The 18,650-nt window shown below is 45.3% G+C and overlaps 1 protein-coding gene across 1 annotated transcript in view; it reads right to left on the bottom strand.

Moving 5' to 3' along the window:
• SEC23A (SEC23 homolog A, COPII component) overlaps positions 1 to 18,650 on the bottom strand; it is a 981,910-nt gene that overhangs the window by 655,247 nt on the left and 308,013 nt on the right. The window contains exons 10-11 of the mRNA XM_086937358.1: positions 17,463 to 17,586; positions 2,140 to 2,220 (exon numbers count right to left, since the gene is read on the bottom strand). Of these exons, the coding sequence (XP_086793484.1) occupies positions 2,140 to 2,220; positions 17,463 to 17,586 (205 nt within the window). The remainder of the gene's footprint in view (positions 1 to 2,139; positions 2,221 to 17,462; positions 17,587 to 18,650) is intronic.

Raw genomic sequence — 18,650 nt, 5'->3', positions numbered from 1 at the left:
TTTTCACCTTCAGTCAGGGCACAATCTGAAATATCTTCTATAACCTCTATTGGTATAGAGGTGGCGAGACTCAATGACAGTGGTAAAGGATTTATATCCTTTAAAGTTTTAGTATTGAGCTGCGACCTGGTGTCATCATCGGTAGCAGACAGGGTGGCTGAGTGAGTCTGTAAATCATTACCGTTAGTAGAGGCCACAAGAGTATTTAGAGCAATATCGGTGTTAGTGTTGATAACAATGTCAGTGTCAATAATATTATGCTCACCCCCAGCTAAGGTAACTTTGCCTTTCGGTTGAGTTAAAAAATCAATAGTAGCAAGACTTGGTATGCAATTGTTAGGTGCCACATTAGGGATCAGGTTAGAGTTCACATTAAAATTTTGCGTGCGGGGAAGCGTCTTACCAGCATTCAGGCCAGATTTCTCCTGTTTGCTGCCTTTCTTGCCGCCATCTGGGATTAAATCCGCTGCAGCAACTACTACTGCCACTGTCGCCGCTGTTGCTGCTGCTGTTGTTATAGGGGGCAGTACTTCGGGTTCCACAGTGTTTACTCCCGTCTGCTTTGTGGTTCTTGTGCTCCTTACAGGGTTCTTAGGCGCCATCATGGGCAGAGTTGTTGCGGCGGTTGTTGTAGGGCCAGACCGGTCAAAACCTATCTTCCAATGAGCCAGAAAGCTTAGCCGGGTAAGTACCGTCCACACCCCTGTGAGGTCTTCGAAGTCAGCCGCGGGAGATTAATTGTCCGGAAAATCTCTCTGACACGGTTCTCAAGGGATCGCAGTCGTAGCATCCGCCCCAGGTGCTGCTCCCCCTCCACTTGCTCCGCTTGTTCCACAAAAAAGTTTCCTCACCAGGCGTCTCGCAGGCAAACAGTCTCCTTGGTCACGCTGAGCCTCTGTCGCTCAGTTCTGCGTGTTTACCGCTACTCCAAGTCCGCTGTGCTGTGATTGCGGGCCGTTCCGGCGCTCCGCTCCGGAGCTCGGAGATTACAGGTTTCGCCTCACTCCACCTCTGCCTCTGTCTTGCTCTGCCTTCACCTCCGCGGATCCCTGCTCCCAGCGAGGCTCCAGCACCGGCACCAGCACCACCAAGAAGCTGCTATGTAATCAGTACATTAACGGGTGAGTCGGTTTGTCCCAAACTCCCCAGTGTCTTCTCCGCTCAGCCCCGGTCTCGTCCGCAGGGTGAAAAAGTCAAAAAGAGTCAGCTAGCGGTCATAGCATTACTGGACCTCTGCAGCTACTCTCTGCTCTGGCGGCGTCAGTCTGCCATCTTCGGCCCACATTCCTCGGAATCCACAAATATTCTTGTTTTGATGTGCTCACCTTGGAAACATGTTGGGTGTGGCTCTTTTCAAATTGTAAAATGTTTATAATCAATACTCTTTAACTAAGTTCAGACTTGACTGGGCCACCAGGGTAAGTGTATGTAATATGTTGGTATCTCCTGACAAATGCATGATATTCAAGTATCTTTTTTGTTTATATAAACAAAAAATTATTCCAAAAAAATAGACTTGTGGCCAATGTGTAGTTAAATGGTTAAAATAGTGCTCAATACCGATTTTCACAATTTGGTATCAATATATTAAAATGTTGTTCGCCTGAAGCAAAAGGTATAGATTACTCCTTTCTATGAATTCATCTTGATGTTCACCAATAAACCAGTTATTGTTATCAACGGATTGTTTGGTTTTATTGAACTTTGAATTTAAACATATCAAAATAAAGTTTCTTTTAAAAACTAGTCTTTAAATGAATCGTGTAGGCCTTTTTTTAAACAGTTGATTGTAATTTACACAAGCACATTCTCTCAATTTCATAAAATGCATGTAGCTGCTGTGAACCCTTGACATGGCAATATCCACGGGAAATTAGTTCTAAAGTGTGTTTAACTACATTTCTTATAATTATACACAATCACTGATGAAACATTTTCCTTACTTCTATGTCAGTAATAAAGGGGATAAAAGAATGAGCTCAAAGCCACGCAATCAAAATGAATAATCACTGGTAATGGTGTACGGTATTTAGACAAGAAATTTCTCTTGAGAAGCAATAGTCACCCACTGCTCAAAGTAGCTAATACACACATCTTTTTCTAATTTATACTTTAATGAATTTTAACAAAAAGACTTACGTTTTCTGACACACAAGGTCCTTTGGCATTGAGTGACACACAAGGTCCAATAGCTCCGGAAACCTTTATCTCCCTTGAGGTCTTTACAAAATATTAAACACAAAAATTAGCAATCCTTGTAAATCAACCACAAAATATTCATAACCCTTGATAATGTAACAATTTATTTGATGATCCTCATTTAATTAATACTCAAGCTTTGTCCTACTCTAATGAAAAAGCTTAATGTTATGTTAAAAGTTTTAAACCGCTTTGCATCAACAAGAAAATGAGTTACTTACCTGTAACTACAGTTCTCCAGTATTGGTATCTTTCATAGATTCACATGCTTGAATCATCCCAGTCGTCGTAGTGAGAGTCCCACGGTATACATATTAATATGAAAAGTCAGTGCAATAGCCTATCCACCTTCTTTTGTAAAAAAGAACAAAACTAAACCAACAGCCAATCAGGCGACAGCACCCTCTAGCACAATCCCAAGAGAGGCTAGGTTCTAGCACAAGTGTGCAATTATAAACCTTAGAGAATAAAGGAAGCCTCTCCGGGAGGAGGTTGGCTCGCATGTGAATCTATGAAAGATACCAAAACTGGAGAAACGTAGTTACAGGTAAATAACTCATTTTCTTCTCCAGTATTGGATCTTTCATAGATTCACATGCTTGAATCAGAGTAGCTAGCGGTTTCATAAACATTAATGTTTAATAGTACTGTAATATAAACCTTTGTACCTTAGAGAATGGTGGGTTATAACATACATGCCAATATAAAAACCTTAATGAGATAGTACTTAATAACATATCAATCATATAAACATATATATAAATGTATATATCAGATAAGAAAGAATACCTCTAAAAAAGTGGCCTACCTTATTGAAATAGATGACGCAGAACTGCCTGTCCCACTGCTGCCTCGCTGTAAGTTGCCATGTCCAGGCAATAGTGGCGCGTGAAAGTATGAGCATTCTTCCAGGTAGCAGCACAGCAAATCTTGTTTAGCGGTACACTAGCAAAAAGAGCAGCAGAAGAAGACACTGCTCTTGTGGAATGCGCCTAGGTTTTGATTGTAAGCGTTTTACCCGCTTTTGAATGGCACAATTTAATAGTGCCAGCAATCCATTGTGCAACAGTCCTTTTTGTAACAGCAGAGCCTAGTTTAACAGGTCCATAGAATACTAGGAGTTGATCCGTTCTGCGCAAATGCTTTGTCCTTTGCAAATAAAACTTAAGGCATCTTTTTCCGCTGGAGATGAAGGATGTGGAAAAAAAGTGCGCAGAATTACAGGTTCATTGAGGTGAAACTGGGATCAATTTAGGATTTGTCTGTAACATTACATAATCCTCTGTGTAAAGTAAGTAAGGTTCTTTAATGGTGAAGGCCTGAATTTCACTTACTCTTCTGGCTGATGTAAGTGCGAGAAGCAAAGCTACCTTCTATGACAGAAATGTGAGCTCTATCTTGTGGATAGGCTCAAAAGGTGGTTTCATTAACTGCGAAAGGACCACATTAAGACGCCATTCTGGTGGAGGAGGCCTTATAGGAGGAAAAGTTCTGAAAAGGCCTTTCATGAACCGTTTGATGATGCGAGCAGAACAAAGAGAGGAGGCGTCAGACATCCGTCTATATCGAGAGTTGGCTGCGAGGTGTACCCTTATTGAAGCATACGCCAGACCTGATCTTGCCAGAGATAAGAGATAAGGCAGGATAATTTTCGGGGATGAGTGAAGAAGGTGAGTATCATTGCGATGGCACCAAGAACAAAAAGTTTCCATTTCAGTCTATATGTTTTAGTAGTAGACTCAGCTCTTGCCCTGGACAAAATATCTTTACAATCCTAAGTGATAACTAAATTCTTGTACTCAGGTTCCAGGCATGCAATTGAAGAGAAGCTTGGTGCAGATGTAGGATCTGTTCCTTGTTCATTGTTAGCAGGGTGGCTGACGAAGGAAGGCGATAAGGATTGGATTGCAACAGCAGGAGCAGCTCCATGAACCAGTGCTGACGAGGTCAACGTGGACTAATGAGAATGAGTTGGCATGGTTCCTGTTTCATTTTCATCAACACTGTGGAGATCAGAGGATATGGGGGAAAAGTGTACGCAAAGATTCCTGACCATCTTATTGAAAACTCATTCCCCCATGATCCTGTCTGAGGTTCCCTGCTGGCAAAGAACCAGCATTTCTGGTTCCCCTGAGACCCAAATAGGTCCAAGTTGAGTGTTCCCCATTTTTGGAAGATGTGGTTGAGAACCGATTGTTTGAGTTCCCAATTGTGATTTGATGGACTCAACCTGCTCAAAGTGTCTGCCAGGTTGTTTTTTTATTCCTGGGAGATGCTCCGCTTTGATAGTTATATGATGTTGGGAAGTTCATTTCCATATCTTTTGAGCTTCCCAAGATAGGATCGGAGATCTTGTTCCTCCCTGCTTGTTCAGATAATGCATGCAGGTGGTGTTGTTTGTGCGTATTAGGACTGAGGCTGCTCTTATCCTTGGGAGGAATGACTTGAGAGCTAGAAAAATTGCCCGTAGTTCCTAAAAAATTATATGCAATTTGGGGAGAGAGAGAGACTCCATTTGCTGCTTATTTGAAAGTCTTGTAGATGTGCTCCCCGACCTTCCAAATATGCATCTGTTGTCAGAACAAACTCTGGAAGAGGAGAAAGGAATGACAGCCCTAGAGAGAGATAACAAGGAGATTGCCACCAAAGAAGTGCATCCTTCACGATCGGAGTTACTGAACCTATTTTGTAGAATTAACCTGATATTTGAAGCCACTGGGCTTCCAGCTGCTCTTGAAGTGGTCTCATCCTTAGTCGAGCATGAGGTACCATGAGAATGGCGGAAGACATCATCCTGAGAAAGGATTTGAGGAGACGTACAGAAGAGCACTTTCTTCTGTAAAGTACGTGAGCCAGAGATAAGATGGTGTTCAGTGTTTCTGTTGACAAGTATACCTTTTTTTGTAGAGTGTCTATTAGTGTTCCTAGAAACGTTAGTTAATGAGAAGGGGCAAGAATGGATTTTCCAAGATTGACTGCCAGCCCTAAAGAGCGGAATAGTTGCAGGCAGAAAGTGATGTCTTCTGAGGCCTGACTAAGAGAAGGGGCTTTTACCAGTCAATCGTCGAGGTGTGGGAAGATCTGTAGGCCTTTTAGACGTGGGAATCCTGCCACGGGAGCAAGGCACTTGGTGAAAACTCGGGGCTGAGCGAACCTGCCACAGAGAAACGTAGACATTGTCGATGTTTGGGGTGGATAGGGATATGGAAGTATGAGTCTTCCAAATCCAGGCTTGCTAAAAAAATCCGAATGGTTCAGTAGTTGTAGAATCTCCTGAAGAGTAACCATGCCAAAGGATTTCTTCTGCAAGTATTTGTTGAGCTTCCGGAGGTCTAAAATGGGACGCCATTCCCCCAACTTCTTTTTTATCAGGAAAAAGCAAGAGTAGAAACCTTTTTCTTTCTGAAACCGTGGAACACGTTCTATTGCTCCTTTTTGAAGGATTATCAAAGCCTCCTTCTTTAATAACTGAAGATGGGGTGGTGTTGATCTTTGAGGCGAGTGATGAGGTGGCATTGTGGTAAACCCTAAGGTATGGCCATACCTTATTATATCTAGGACCCATTTTGATGTTATTTCTTTCCATTGATGCAGAAAATGTGAGAGAGGGGTTTTCTTCAGAGAATACAGAGGAGCGGCAGGCGGCGAAGCGTTGTCACTGTTTACGGCCCGAATCTCTGGGCTGAGACTGTTGCTTTCGTCTAGGAGGCTGTCTGGAGTAGGCAGCCTGTGGTGGTGCACGATATTGTTGTTGCTGCTAGTAGGACGGCCGGTAAGAGTTGTAGGTTTGAGGATGGTACCTTTGATAACCTCTTCAAAAAGAATAATTTCCTCTGCCTGCGCTCCACGAAAGGTGGTCTTTCTGTATTGGAGCGTTCCTAGAGCCTTGGCCGTGTCCGTATCCGTTTTGATGGTTTGTAAAGCGCCATCGATATGCTTGCCAAAGAGTGTTTCACCATTAAATGGCACTTCAAATGGCACATCCAAGATTTTGCTTTGTACTTCAGGGCGGAACATAGTTGCTTTGAGCCAACCCTGGCATCTCAGGACAGCAGCTCCAGCAAGCTGACTGAAATCTAAAAAGCAATATCCATGAAAGCATCAATAATTTCGGATGCTGACCTTTCTCTTCCTCAAGCAGGATTTTTCTAGCTTCCATCTTCTTGTCTTCTGGAAGGAGATCTAAGAATTGGGCAATGTCCGACCACATCTGTCGATCGTACCTGGCTAAAATTGCAAGAGCGTTGGCAGCTCGAACAGTTGCTCCTGATGTGGTTGTGAAAGTTTTTCCAATATTATCCAAGTGCCTCCCTTCCCTGTCAGGTGGAGTAGTAATGGGTGCTAAAGGGTTCCTCGATCTCCGTTGTGCGGCCTGTAAGATAACAGAGTCAGGCTTAGGATGACTTATTAGACACGCTGGAGCATCGTCCGGAGCCTTCTATTTCTTGTTAATTCTGGGCAAGACAGGGATAACTGTGGCTGGTGTCCTCATTACTTTTATTCCTTCTTCCCATATGTGGTCAACAATGGGTATAGACCTAACCGAGTTTCTAGATAGGTCATTAAAATCATAAAGAAAGCAGTCTGATTGCTTTACTGTTAGGGATAGTTGAAAACGGGATGCTGCTCTCTCAATTAAAGCATGAAAACCGCCAATGTCTTCTGGCGGAGACTATCATTTGAGGCGATGGAGACGCTAGTGTTGATATGACAGTCATCCCATTCATCTCCTGTTTGACCTTCCTTCTGAGGCTGATTATACTCAATTTCTCCCTCATCAGAGGTATCTTGATGTTGTTGCGGCCCACTAGTATCTCCCACCGGGGAGGATGCAGACACAGGTACAGAGGTACGAGGTGGTGAAACAACAGGCAGTGGTGGCTGCGGAGGTGGGGGAACAGGTGCTGAAGGAAAACGTGTACGATAGTCTCGTAATAAATCCTGAAGGTCTTGAGCCATTGCGACAGGAAGGTGGACCATAGGTTTAGAAACTGGCTCCATATATTGCATGTTTGAATGAGGACGGTGATATTCTTCTTGATAATATCCTCCATAATCCTCATCATCATCCTTCTGATATTTTACATGCAATTGGGAAAGACCATCAGCAGGTCCAAACATCCCATCATCATCAGATTCCTCCAAGAAGTTTGAAGGCGGTAAAGGAGAAACTATTGTAGGATTTTTCAGAAATTGCTTCGTCGTCGACAAGATACATTGGCGTAAGTTGCAAGTAAGATGGACGCTTACGATCAGGGGTGGGGTACATAGACGATGGTAACGGCGTCTGCGTCGTCGACGAGGACATGATGGAATAAGATGAAGCTGTCGTCAGTATCATCGATGCGGTAGTAGACAAAGTAATTGACGGAACCACCATTGTCTAAGAGGATGCCGACGAAAAGGTTGTAGTCGTCGTCAGTGTTGACGTCGACGATGAGGTTGACGGCAGTACAACAATCGTCGTCACCAGATGCGTCGTCGACAGGACCGTCCTTGAGTCCGTCGTAGGCGATGGAGATTTTTTTGACGATGATGAAGGTAAAACTTGTTGAGGATTTTTTTTTCGTCGACTGTGATTCTGAAGTTAACGCCGTCTGTGGTACAAGCTTCTTTGAGACAAATCTCTTCATGGAATGGATAGAAGAACATTTGTCTTTCTTCTGGCTTTTCTCCTCAGTAGGAAATGGAAACTTTCCTTTTTGTGAGGTACCTTCCTTCTCATGACGAGACCTTTTTGATGTCTTTTTCTTGAAAACCTCAGCAGATTCAAGAGATCTCTCTCCTTTTAGATGTTTCATTTGAAGCCAGTGAGGTAGAGCTCTCCTCATCCTCAGAGAGAACATCAGATTGTGACTTAAGTTTTTGTAGCCAAATCAATAATCTACCCTCCCTATCCTTGAGGGTTTTTGTAACGAAGCTTCTACAGATTTTGCATTCTTTTACCTTGTGTTGAGGGTAAAGGCAGTAGATGCAGCTCTTATGTGGATCCTCAGCATGCAGCCTCTTTTTCCCCACATGATCCACGCGACCTGAAGAGACCTTTCTTTTGTAGATTCAGACATATTTCATGAAAATACTGCTAGTAAATGGGAAAAACCAGAGAAAACTGAGCAGAGCTCAGGGAGACTCCCTTTCACACTACGTGCGGTAGAAAATCAGGGGAACCTAGCCTCTCTTGGGATTGTTCTAGAGGGTGCCGTCGCCTGATTGGCTGTTGGTTGGATTTGGTTCTTTTTTTTTTTACAAACGAAGGTGGTTAGGCTATTGCACTGACTTTTCTACTGCTTCTATATGTATACCATGGTACTCCAACTACGACGACGGGGATAATTCAAGCATGTGAATCTATGAAAGGTCCAAAACTGGAAAAATTACAATTTACTTATGGAGACTATCAACCATACATTCTTAAATCTATATATATGAACATTATTCACAGGAAAAAACAAAGAATAACGTGGCATTACAGTTAGATGTTATAAAAACATATAGTTCAAAACAAAAAAACAAGCACCACTGAAATTCACCAGTTTTAGTTCACCTAGGAAACTATAACTGGCACACGCACTGCTTATGTCCTACCATGACATCACTCATGACATGTTCAATTACATCATTCATGACATTACTGTTGACATTTCAAATGAAAGCATTGGTGACATAACTGATAACACAATAGTCCTTTACATCATGGAATTACAGAGTGTACACATGTGGATCCATGGTATGGAAATCGAGTAAGCCTTCGAGTCAGTTGTAGTTGTGCATGTTGAAAGTTTTATGGTGCACCACTTACAAATTATTAAACTTAGGGATGAAAGTAGTGCTATAAGTAAAACAAGGTAAAGACTGAGCACACCTGATGAAGTTTGCAGAGTTATGATTGAAGGTAGGTTTGGCTTAAAGTCAAAGCTTGTTCAAAAATCTGTGAGAAATGCTAAAGCTGCTGTTGACAATAGATTATCCACAAGTGGACATGTGGCCGCATGCCCATGTAAATAGTAGCAATACAGTGGTATACAAACATTTTATATAATAAGGACGTTTATAAGGTGTAGTTGTTTATTTCCATAACTTTCCTGAAGATTTTGACGCACAGTAGATTGTAGAATAAAATACAGTGTAGAGGTGCCCCACTTAAATGTGGTTTATCTCATACTGGTGTTGTAAGCATGGTTCTGAGGTTGTATGCCACAGCGTCCATCTCGGGAACAGGTATAGTGTAAGACTACTAAACTACAGATAGCTGTTCTGTGTCTCACAGAAGGTGTCTTTTCATTGGCAAATGTATACAGTTCAAACTCTTACTAAAATTAAGAGTCATGTCCAGTCTGTGAGTGACTAATCCCAGTAAGGTGATTTGATAATTGTCCGAAGGTGTAGCCTGTTAAATTACCTTAAGTCCACAAAACCCTTCGGATGGTGTCAATGATTGTATGATGTCATAAAAAGTCGTCATTTAACATATCATCAGTGATGTGATATGTGAGGTTATAAGCAGTGCATGGCAAGGGTACAAGTTAAAGTTAGCTCAGAGAACTGGCGAATTTCAGTTTATTTTTCTTGGTTTTTTTAATGTCAGCATTTGTATTACTTTTCAGCGCTTAACTATAACTATACACTTTCAGTAAGTTTTTAGAATTTTCTTTTCTTTTTTTAATTACAGTCTTTATCTGAGGTCAGGATCAGTTGTGTGTCATCTGCATAGGATGTTGTTTCGATGTTAAAAGAAGATATTAGTGAAATAAGAGGTCCATGTAGATGTTGAACAAAAGAGGGCTAAGGGATGAGCCCAGTGGGACGCCTGAAGTGATGAGGCATTCAGTTGAGAGGAATGTTCCTAGGGCTACTGCTTGTCTGCGATTAGTAAGAAAGGATTTTATCCAGGCCAACGCAATGCCAGATATGCCGCAATTTTTTTATCCGAGTTAGGAGAATGTCGTGTGCAATAGTATCAAATACGGCTGACAAATCGAATAAGATCAGCACCACATTTTTCCCTTTGTCTCACTGAGAATGTAACTGAGGAGTTCTCATTGGCCGCGATCTGGGATGTGGCCAAGGCAGTCATGAGAGGAGAGTTCTTAGTTCACACTACTGCCTTTTTTCAATTACGTAAACTCCAACAGGTGGAAATAGAAGGCATAACACTCAAACTAGAAAAAGAACTTAAAGAACATAAACAGACAATCCCACAAACTACTTATAGAAAGCTTTGCAAAGCGAGAGGAGAATTAGAATCCCTGCTGAATAAAGATGCAGTATATAAATTATTGGAGACTAAACATTTATGACGAAAAAGGGAATACAGTCAACAAACTATTGGCCTACAAGATTAGGAATTCTGGGCCACAAATTACAAAAAGGGGATCACAACTATAGTGGGATCATATTTGATCTCTGATACAGACGTTAGTAATGCTTTTGTCTCCTTTTCTAGGGAGCTGTACCAGGGGGGGGGGGGGGGGGGGAGTTGGGAGGCTGGACTCAGCCACACAAGACGCGTACCTAGCAGCCTTCCACTTCACAGATATTACTGAAGGAGTCAGGGAGGAACTGGATTTCCTTAGTTACGATAGAGAAGGTGAGGGCCACTATTAAATCTCTACCAAACAATAAAGCCCCCGAACCCAACAGGTTCCCTAATTCTTTCTACAAGTCTTTGAGGGAGTTGCTGGTCCCTCATTTAACAAAGGAATTAATTTTTTTATAATCAAGTTTAATAAATTTTGCAGATCAAAAAACATTGGTAGCAACCAGACACGTTATACAGATATATTATATTAAATGGAATATAATTTAGACCAGAGGTCTTCAAACTTTTTGATGCCGAGACCCCCTTGTTAAACGTTTTTAGGAATAAGGACCCCCTTGTGACGAAAATTTCTAGAACCTGGTAATCCTCATCATAGACAACTATCGACAACCATAAACGCCCCCAATTCCCACAGCAAATTATTTTTACGGTGGGGAAATAATATTAAACCGTGTTAAGCAAACCAAAGGTCAGTGAGCATGTGGGTATGGTCAAAGATGTAGCTAAAACAAAGGGCCTCATTTATGAGGAATTGGCATAGGGCAGCGCCACAAGTCTTCTTGCTGCGCTGCCCTATGCCAATGGGAGAGGGCAGAAATGCACAGAATTTATGAAATACATTCCATTCCTATCCTTTTCCTTTGCGTTGGTGCATAAATTGCTCCCTAGCACCAACATAGATAAGATTGTTTTTGTACAGGAAGGGGCACCTTCCTTCAACAAAACAATCCAGAGAGGCATTTTTCTCTTTCCATGTGAGCTGCAGAATGCAGCACACATGAAAAGAGGAAAAAACGAGGAGAAATGAAAGCATTTCTCCTCGATACGCCTCCGCTAGGGAGGCATCTGTTTTTGGAGCTGCTCCAGGTTTACGTGATTTTGTAAATATGGGGCAGCATCAAAACCCATGGGTGTTGCATGGGAACCCCACACAAAGCCCTTGGAACACCTCCTTGACGCAAAGTAAGGCAATGCAGTGACTTGCACTGCTATGTCTTACTCCATCTATAAGGCCATGCAAAGCGATGCCGGGGGACTTTGCCCAGCCTCATGGCTGGAGCATCAAAAAATGTAATGCACTGGCAATGAAAGCCTCTCATAAATAAGCCCTAAAATATTCTGTACGTTTTTTCGTTCTTTCATTATCAGGTAATTACATATAAAATAATGGGCAGAGTATATGAAAAATACATTCAAAAAGTTGTTACTCAGTGGAAAATGCACTGTAGTACTTTATGAAACCTCTATTAGTTTATGTACTGCAGAGGTCTATGTGTAACCAGAGAGCCACAGAATGAATTCTAGATTGGTGCAGTGGAGAATAGTGACATGTATTTTTAGTGCTACGCGGTTACAGCCTATGACAGAGAGCACTGTGAATATGTAAGTCATTACTTTATACTTGCATTACACACCGTGTAAGATAGAGTGCTGCAAAACGTGCAAATAGTTTTACAATAAAATGTTGCTTTCAAAATGTAGATTTTAGTAATTCCAGAGCGTATGTAATGCAATTTTCTTTTTATAAACCTGTCCCTTCAACACACCTTTAGGGGTACTAAGGGCTGTGTAAATGCAGTTAAAACTGAAACCACACACTTCACAGCTCAATTGTCTTTGCACTACCACTCAAAAAAACAAATCTTTGTCATCCCAAAGCTTGGAGTGATTTGATCAATTAAAGCCAGAACTGGCTCCCAAGCACCCTTTACACCTGCAGATTAACGGATAGGCCCATTTGCAATTCATACAGACAAGCAGGCACCCTGGCACGAAAAGTTTTCACAGCACAAGAACCTCAATTAATGGAACTTTTGCCGATAATGATCTAAATTAGCCATCCCAGGCTGATGTCTTTATCCAAAAGGAAAGCAAATGTTTTTTATAGCAGACACAAGTGAAGCTGGGAAATGCGCGACCCCCTTCCCAGGCCTCCACGGACCCCCTGGGGGTCACGCCCCACAGCACTTGTGGGCGAAACTCTGCCCTCGCCCGTTGGTCACCACATACTCTACCATTTGGACCCTTCACACTGGCGATAAATTAAACCATTTGCCCCATATTTTGCCAAAGAGTTCTGGGCAAACCCGGGCCTCGAAGAGAGGCTCCTCTTGGGCACCACAGCAGTCCACCCCCCACCTTCAGCCCCTCATGGTGGGCGGTTTGGCCTGGGACCAAAACGCAGTGATATCACGCTTTGCCACAGCCACTGCCATGCCCAGAAATCGCTTGTCGGCCCGGGATCCATCAAGGCCATCGAACACTCCCAGGATCAGACGTAGCGGGTCATGAGGGACCTCCCACCATAGAGCTTGCATGAGTTCACGCTCCACCCCTGCCCAGAACGGCCCAAGAGCGGGGCATTGCCACACCATGTGGAAAATAATTTTCTGGGGCGTGTTCGCAGCACGGGCAGGCGGGCGCTAAACACGCGTGCCGGAGTGAGGTTTGTCGTGTGGAGCTAGTAGAGTTGGACTAGACGCAACTTGGAGGAGGTCGTCACGGTCTTGTGTGCCATAAGGGCGTCACTCCAGTCAACGTCCTCTAGGGGACACAGCCACCCCTCCCACCGGGCACGGAGCGAGTCTAAGGACACGGGCCGTTATTCACCAAGGAGCGGTAAATCCGTGACACTCCCCCTCTGCCCAGGTTCCCCATCATCACTTGGGCCTCCAGCGGACTAAATTCGGGGAAGGAGGCGGGGGTCAGAATGTGGGCTTGGAGGGCGTGCCTCAGCTGCAAGTATTTGTAGAATTGGGAGGAGTGGAGGGAGTGGGGGTGTTGTAGGTCTGCAAACCATCTGACATGGTCCCCCACCCAAACGTCCCCAAACAGCGATATCCCAATGTGGTCACATTTATGGAAGTTCTGGAGGGACGAGGCCTCCTCCAGCCAGGCCCCACTTCACAGAGGCGTCTGCCTGGTGAGTTTCCGATCCCACTTAACGTACCGTAGGGCAGTTCGCCATGCCATGAGGACCGTTCTAGTGATAGGGGGGGGAGCCTTTAGGACTGGGCTCTTATACAGGTAGGACTGGAGTTGCGCAAAGTCCGTCGACCGGATCTCCACTCGGTATGCCGGGTCGGACCAGCCACCCGCGAACCAGTCGTGGATCACGATCAGCCTCGTGGCCAGATAGTAGAGGTGGAGATTGGTCACCCCATTCCTCCATCATAAGGGGTATGCGGCAGTGCGCTAGGGACACGCGCGGTCTCCCTCCTCCCCATAAAAATTGTGCGAGGATGCCGTCCAACTCCCTAAACCAACCGCCTGGGAGATGAGTGGTCATGTTTTGTAAGATGTATAGGAAGCGGGAGAGAACCATCATTTTGAAAAGGGCACTCCTACCGAGGGGATTAAGGGGAAGGGTGTGCCATCTTCTGAGGTTCGCCTTGGCCTTAGTGACCAGGGGCGTGATGTTCATGGCCCACTCGAGCACCGGGAGGAGGGCTACCCACACCCCCAGGTACTTGACGGATTGCCTCTGCAGGGGAATGGTCGTTTGCCAGTTGAAACACGCCCGGGAAGAGTGCAAGGGAACTAGGGTGGACTTCGCCGGATTGAGCCTGAGGCCAGAGACCCGTTCAAAAGCCGAAAGGGCATCTAGACATCGCGAGCCAGAGCTCTCCGGGTCTGCCAGGAAAAGGAGGACGTCATTGGCGTACAGGGCAATTTTGTCTATCTGGTGCGGATCCCAGGCCCAGCCGCGGATGAGGGGGTCTTGACGGATGAGGGAAGCCAGGGGTTCCATTGTTACAGCGAATAGGAGCGGCGAGAGCGGGCAGCCTTGGCGGGTGCCCCTCCGGTTAGGGAACGCCTCCGAAACCACGCCCTTGATGAGGACCCTTGCCCTTGGGGTAGAGTAAAGGACCCGGATGAGGCGTCGGAAAGGGATGCCGAAGCCCATCCTCTCCAACAAGCCCCCAGGTAGCCCCAGTCCACTGTATCAAATGCTTTTTCAATGTCTATGAAAAGCAGTGCAAGATTCGGGGTGAGGAGATGGCGATGTGCAAGGGTGAGATGGAGACGGCGTATGCAGTGCCGGGTTCCACGGGCAGGCATGAAGCCGCACTGATCGGGGTGCACCAGTTCTTGTAAGTGGGGACGTAGCCGTTGGTCTACCACAGTAGTGAAGAGTTTTACATCCGTATTGATCAGGTAGATGATATGGTAGTCCGTACACACAAGGGAGGGCGGCTGCGTCTGTGGGAGGACTACGATAGTGGCCACATCAGTCTCTGGTGGGAAGGACCCCACTTCAAATATGTGCTTAAACAGGTCTTGTATGTGCGGGAACAACGTCTCTCGGTAGGCCGCGTAGTATTCTTGGGGATAACTGTCGGGCCCGGGCGTTTTGCCGGAGCGCAACAGTGAGATAGCCCGTGTATTTCTACCAGGGTGAAAAGCCGGTCTAGGGACTCGGAGTCTGTCTGGGAGAGGCAAGTCAGCTGAGTCCCAGTCTCGGTCACAAAGCCGCCAGTGAGGTCTGGGGAGGGTGGGCTGCGTAAAGGGCTGCGTATTAGCCCACAAACGTCTGGGCAATGTCTTGGGAGGAAGTGTGATGGGCTTCAGTTCCATCCAGAATCTCGGGAATAATGCGATTGGCTCTAGGGTAGGACACCAGATTATGGAGAAGTTTGCCTTTCTTATTCCCCCAACTGTACACACCCGCAACCGATGAGTGCCAGAGCATTTTAGCGGACTCCAGCGGGATCTGGGAAATTTCTTTGCGGATCAGTGTAAGCTGTCGGGCGGGGTCATCGTTATCGTTAATAGCCTGGGCATCCTCCGGCTGCGCCGCCTGGGTCTCCAGCTGGGTGAGTCGGGCAGATTTTTCCAGTCGTTTTGCATGGACAGACCCCTAGCCATCACGCGCATCACAACCTTGCTGGCCTCCCACAGCGTGCCCGGCGAGGGGACCAAGCCCGCATTCGTCAGAAAATAGTGCTGCAGTTCCTGCCCGAGGGACTCCGCGAAGTCTGCGTCCTGAAGGAACCAGGCATTCATTCGCCATAATAATAATAATAATACTAGTATTTATAAAGCGCGAACAGCTGCCTCAACTAGGAGGCGTCCATACTGTGCGGGACGCCGCCGGGGGGTTGTCCGAGACAAAGGGAGACGGGGGTGTGGTCTGAGATACCCCTGGGAAAGACTGTGGACCCAGATATCAATTGACAGTCCACGGCAGATAGTAGAAACAGGTCAATACGAGAGTGGGTGCGGTGAGCCGCCGATGTGTGGGTATACAGGACCTTGCGGGGATTCCACACACTCGCCAGGCATCACAGAGACCCAGGGCCGAGGACCAGTCAGATAGGCATTTTGCAGAGGCAAGGCGGGCCGCCAATGGGGTACCCGTCGTGTCACGTGAGAGCTGGAAGACGGCGTTGAAGTCACCTCCTATCACCATCAGGCCTTGTGGGAAGGAGGAAAGCACCAGTGTGAGGCAGCGGAGGGCAGGGGCCGTGACGGCGGAAGGAATGTATGCGCATAGGAGATTAATGGGGTGTACCTCAATCCTACCCGTCAGGGCCACATAGCAGCCTTGTGCAGCTGTGTCCGCTTGTGTCAGGGTGAATGGCAGCCCTTTCCGAAGTAGAATGGCCACCCCACGGGAACCCAGAGTGAACCCAGAGTGCCAGACCCTGTCAAACCCACATCAGGTGAGGAAATTACACTGAGCATAGAAGGTGCGTTTCCTGCAGGAACAGGATATCTGGTGAGTACTGGTGGGCGCTTCGAAGGACACCAGTGTGTCTTATACGGTCCAGTAGGCCATTGAGATTCCACGAAAGAACGTGGAGGGGCCTAGGTAGGGTGGACGCCATCATGGTGAATGGTATCGGGAAGAGGAGGTGCAAGCGCAGGCCTTGCCTTGTCCCGATGTGAACCTAATCCCTAAGCCGGGGCTTCTGGGCAGGAGGTGTGCGTCAAGGTGAGTCTTGTGTCGTCGCCAGTGGTGTGTATGCATGCATGTGTGGCTACCAAAAGGAACAGAGAACAGCGGCTCGTGGGTGGGTAAAAACAACAAACGAACTGGAGACAACGGTCTCCCCCCCCACCTTTGCCCCCTATCTCCCCCCACCCTACACTTCTGAACATGAAGCATCTGTCGCCCTGAAAAGGAAAACAAGTTAAACAACAATAAGATTGGTCGCTAAGCTAAAATGATTAGCCGAACAGGACTGTGGCAGAGATGGACCAACAAAAGTATTTAATTATTTCCTGGACACTGGCTCAGTTACTTCGTCAACGATTTAAAACCATCCAAATCCCTGACCAATGCAGGTCATATAGACCAATTGTGCTGTTTAACAGTGACGTCAAGATCTTCACTAAGATTCAAGCGAATCACTTTGCTGGGGGATGGCCCACGCTTATACCCCCACTCCAGAGTGGCTTCATTAGGCATATGAAGACCAGGGACAACATTAGATTAGCACTTAGTGCTTTTGAACGGCCCACGACGGAAAGGTAAATGAATGCTCCTCCTGTCTTTGGATTCGGAGAAAGCATTCAATAGAATGAACTGGCTCTGACAAAGTTTGGCCCACGTTTACAATCCTGAATTTTGGCAGACTGTGTTCATTCATCATGGAATACACACAGGAGAGGTCTCTTTTATCCTAATCTACTCCAGAACATATTTAAGCCATAATCTAAAGTGGGGTAAATGGAAAAGAGAAAGATACACACACGCTTATCATGTTTTGTTCCTTACCTTTATTTCCAAAGTGCCCTCAAAAGCCATTTTGAAATTTGCTTGTACATCTTTCGTAAAAACTCTTTGAAATGTTTGCTTGAATAATGAAGTGTTGAAGGAGTCTCCCATCACCATGTATCCGCTATAAAAAAAATCAAAGATCACACAGTCAGTAATATTTAGATATGCAGTTTTCTCTAGCATGAACCAGGTACCAAAGGGTATCACAGTGCTGTGCAGGTAAATAATATGCATGCAGAATACAAAACAAAGAACATCTAAACATAAATAATCTTTCAATGAAGATTTTGAGGGAGACCCGAAGACGTTATGAACGTTTGCACAGGAGTTGGGTAATGATGAATACATTTTTTAACAGACAAGCGGCTGGAGCAGATGAGGAACCAAAAAATATCTTTCTGACAGAATCCAGTTAGTTAGTGACAGCTACATGATAGAGGGTAGATATAACTGAGCAGAATGGCAAGTATTGAGACATGGTCTCTTAACACTGCATTATTGCTTTCACAATCAAGTAGGATAGGGTAACAGGTATACAACGAGTCAAAGGATTTGAATCTGAGTGAGGCTAAGTTTCAGAATGTTCCAATATAAGAACCGTGATTGGTTCAAGTCTTATCAGATGGCAGGAGAGGACAGGTAGGGCCATGCATGTGCATGGTTTTAAGAAAAAGGTTCAGACAGGCATGCTCATCTGCGGAGTGACTTGAGAAATTGACTAAGGGTATGCAGGAGCCAGGTCTGTAGCTCTGTACCCAGAGTTGGCATCACAAGCCCCCATGTTCCACCTTACAGTCAACATCAAACCCCTGCATCTGGACTAGGAGACGAAAGGAGGGAAAAGGTGACCAGTGAGCCACAGTTGGTGACCACAACTAGTGGAAGTATGGGGAGGAAATAATAGAGGATAAGGTAAGGGAACTGGTTATTCAACTTTGTATAGAGTAGGGAAAGTGAGCTACACCTCCAACCTCAGTGACGTACCTCCAAAACAAGAGCGTTCAAGTATTTTGGGAGAGATAGGAGGACACAGGCACATAACTTCTCTGGTACTAGGGAGATTCGTAATCTTGCAGCACTCCTGGAGAAGGAATGTCTCAGGGTTTGAGGCTTCTTAATTAGAAGGATTTTCTGCCAAAACTCCCCTTCCTATGAAGATATTGTGAGCCTCCTACTAGGTATTTG

This window comes from Lissotriton vulgaris, chromosome 9 (assembly GCF_964263255.1).
Source record: "Lissotriton vulgaris chromosome 9, aLisVul1.2, whole genome shotgun sequence".
NCBI classification, from domain to species: domain Eukaryota; kingdom Metazoa; phylum Chordata; class Amphibia; order Caudata; family Salamandridae; genus Lissotriton; species Lissotriton vulgaris.
Note: the sequence above shows the minus strand (reverse complement) of the source record. Positions and strands in the feature narration are given on the sequence as shown.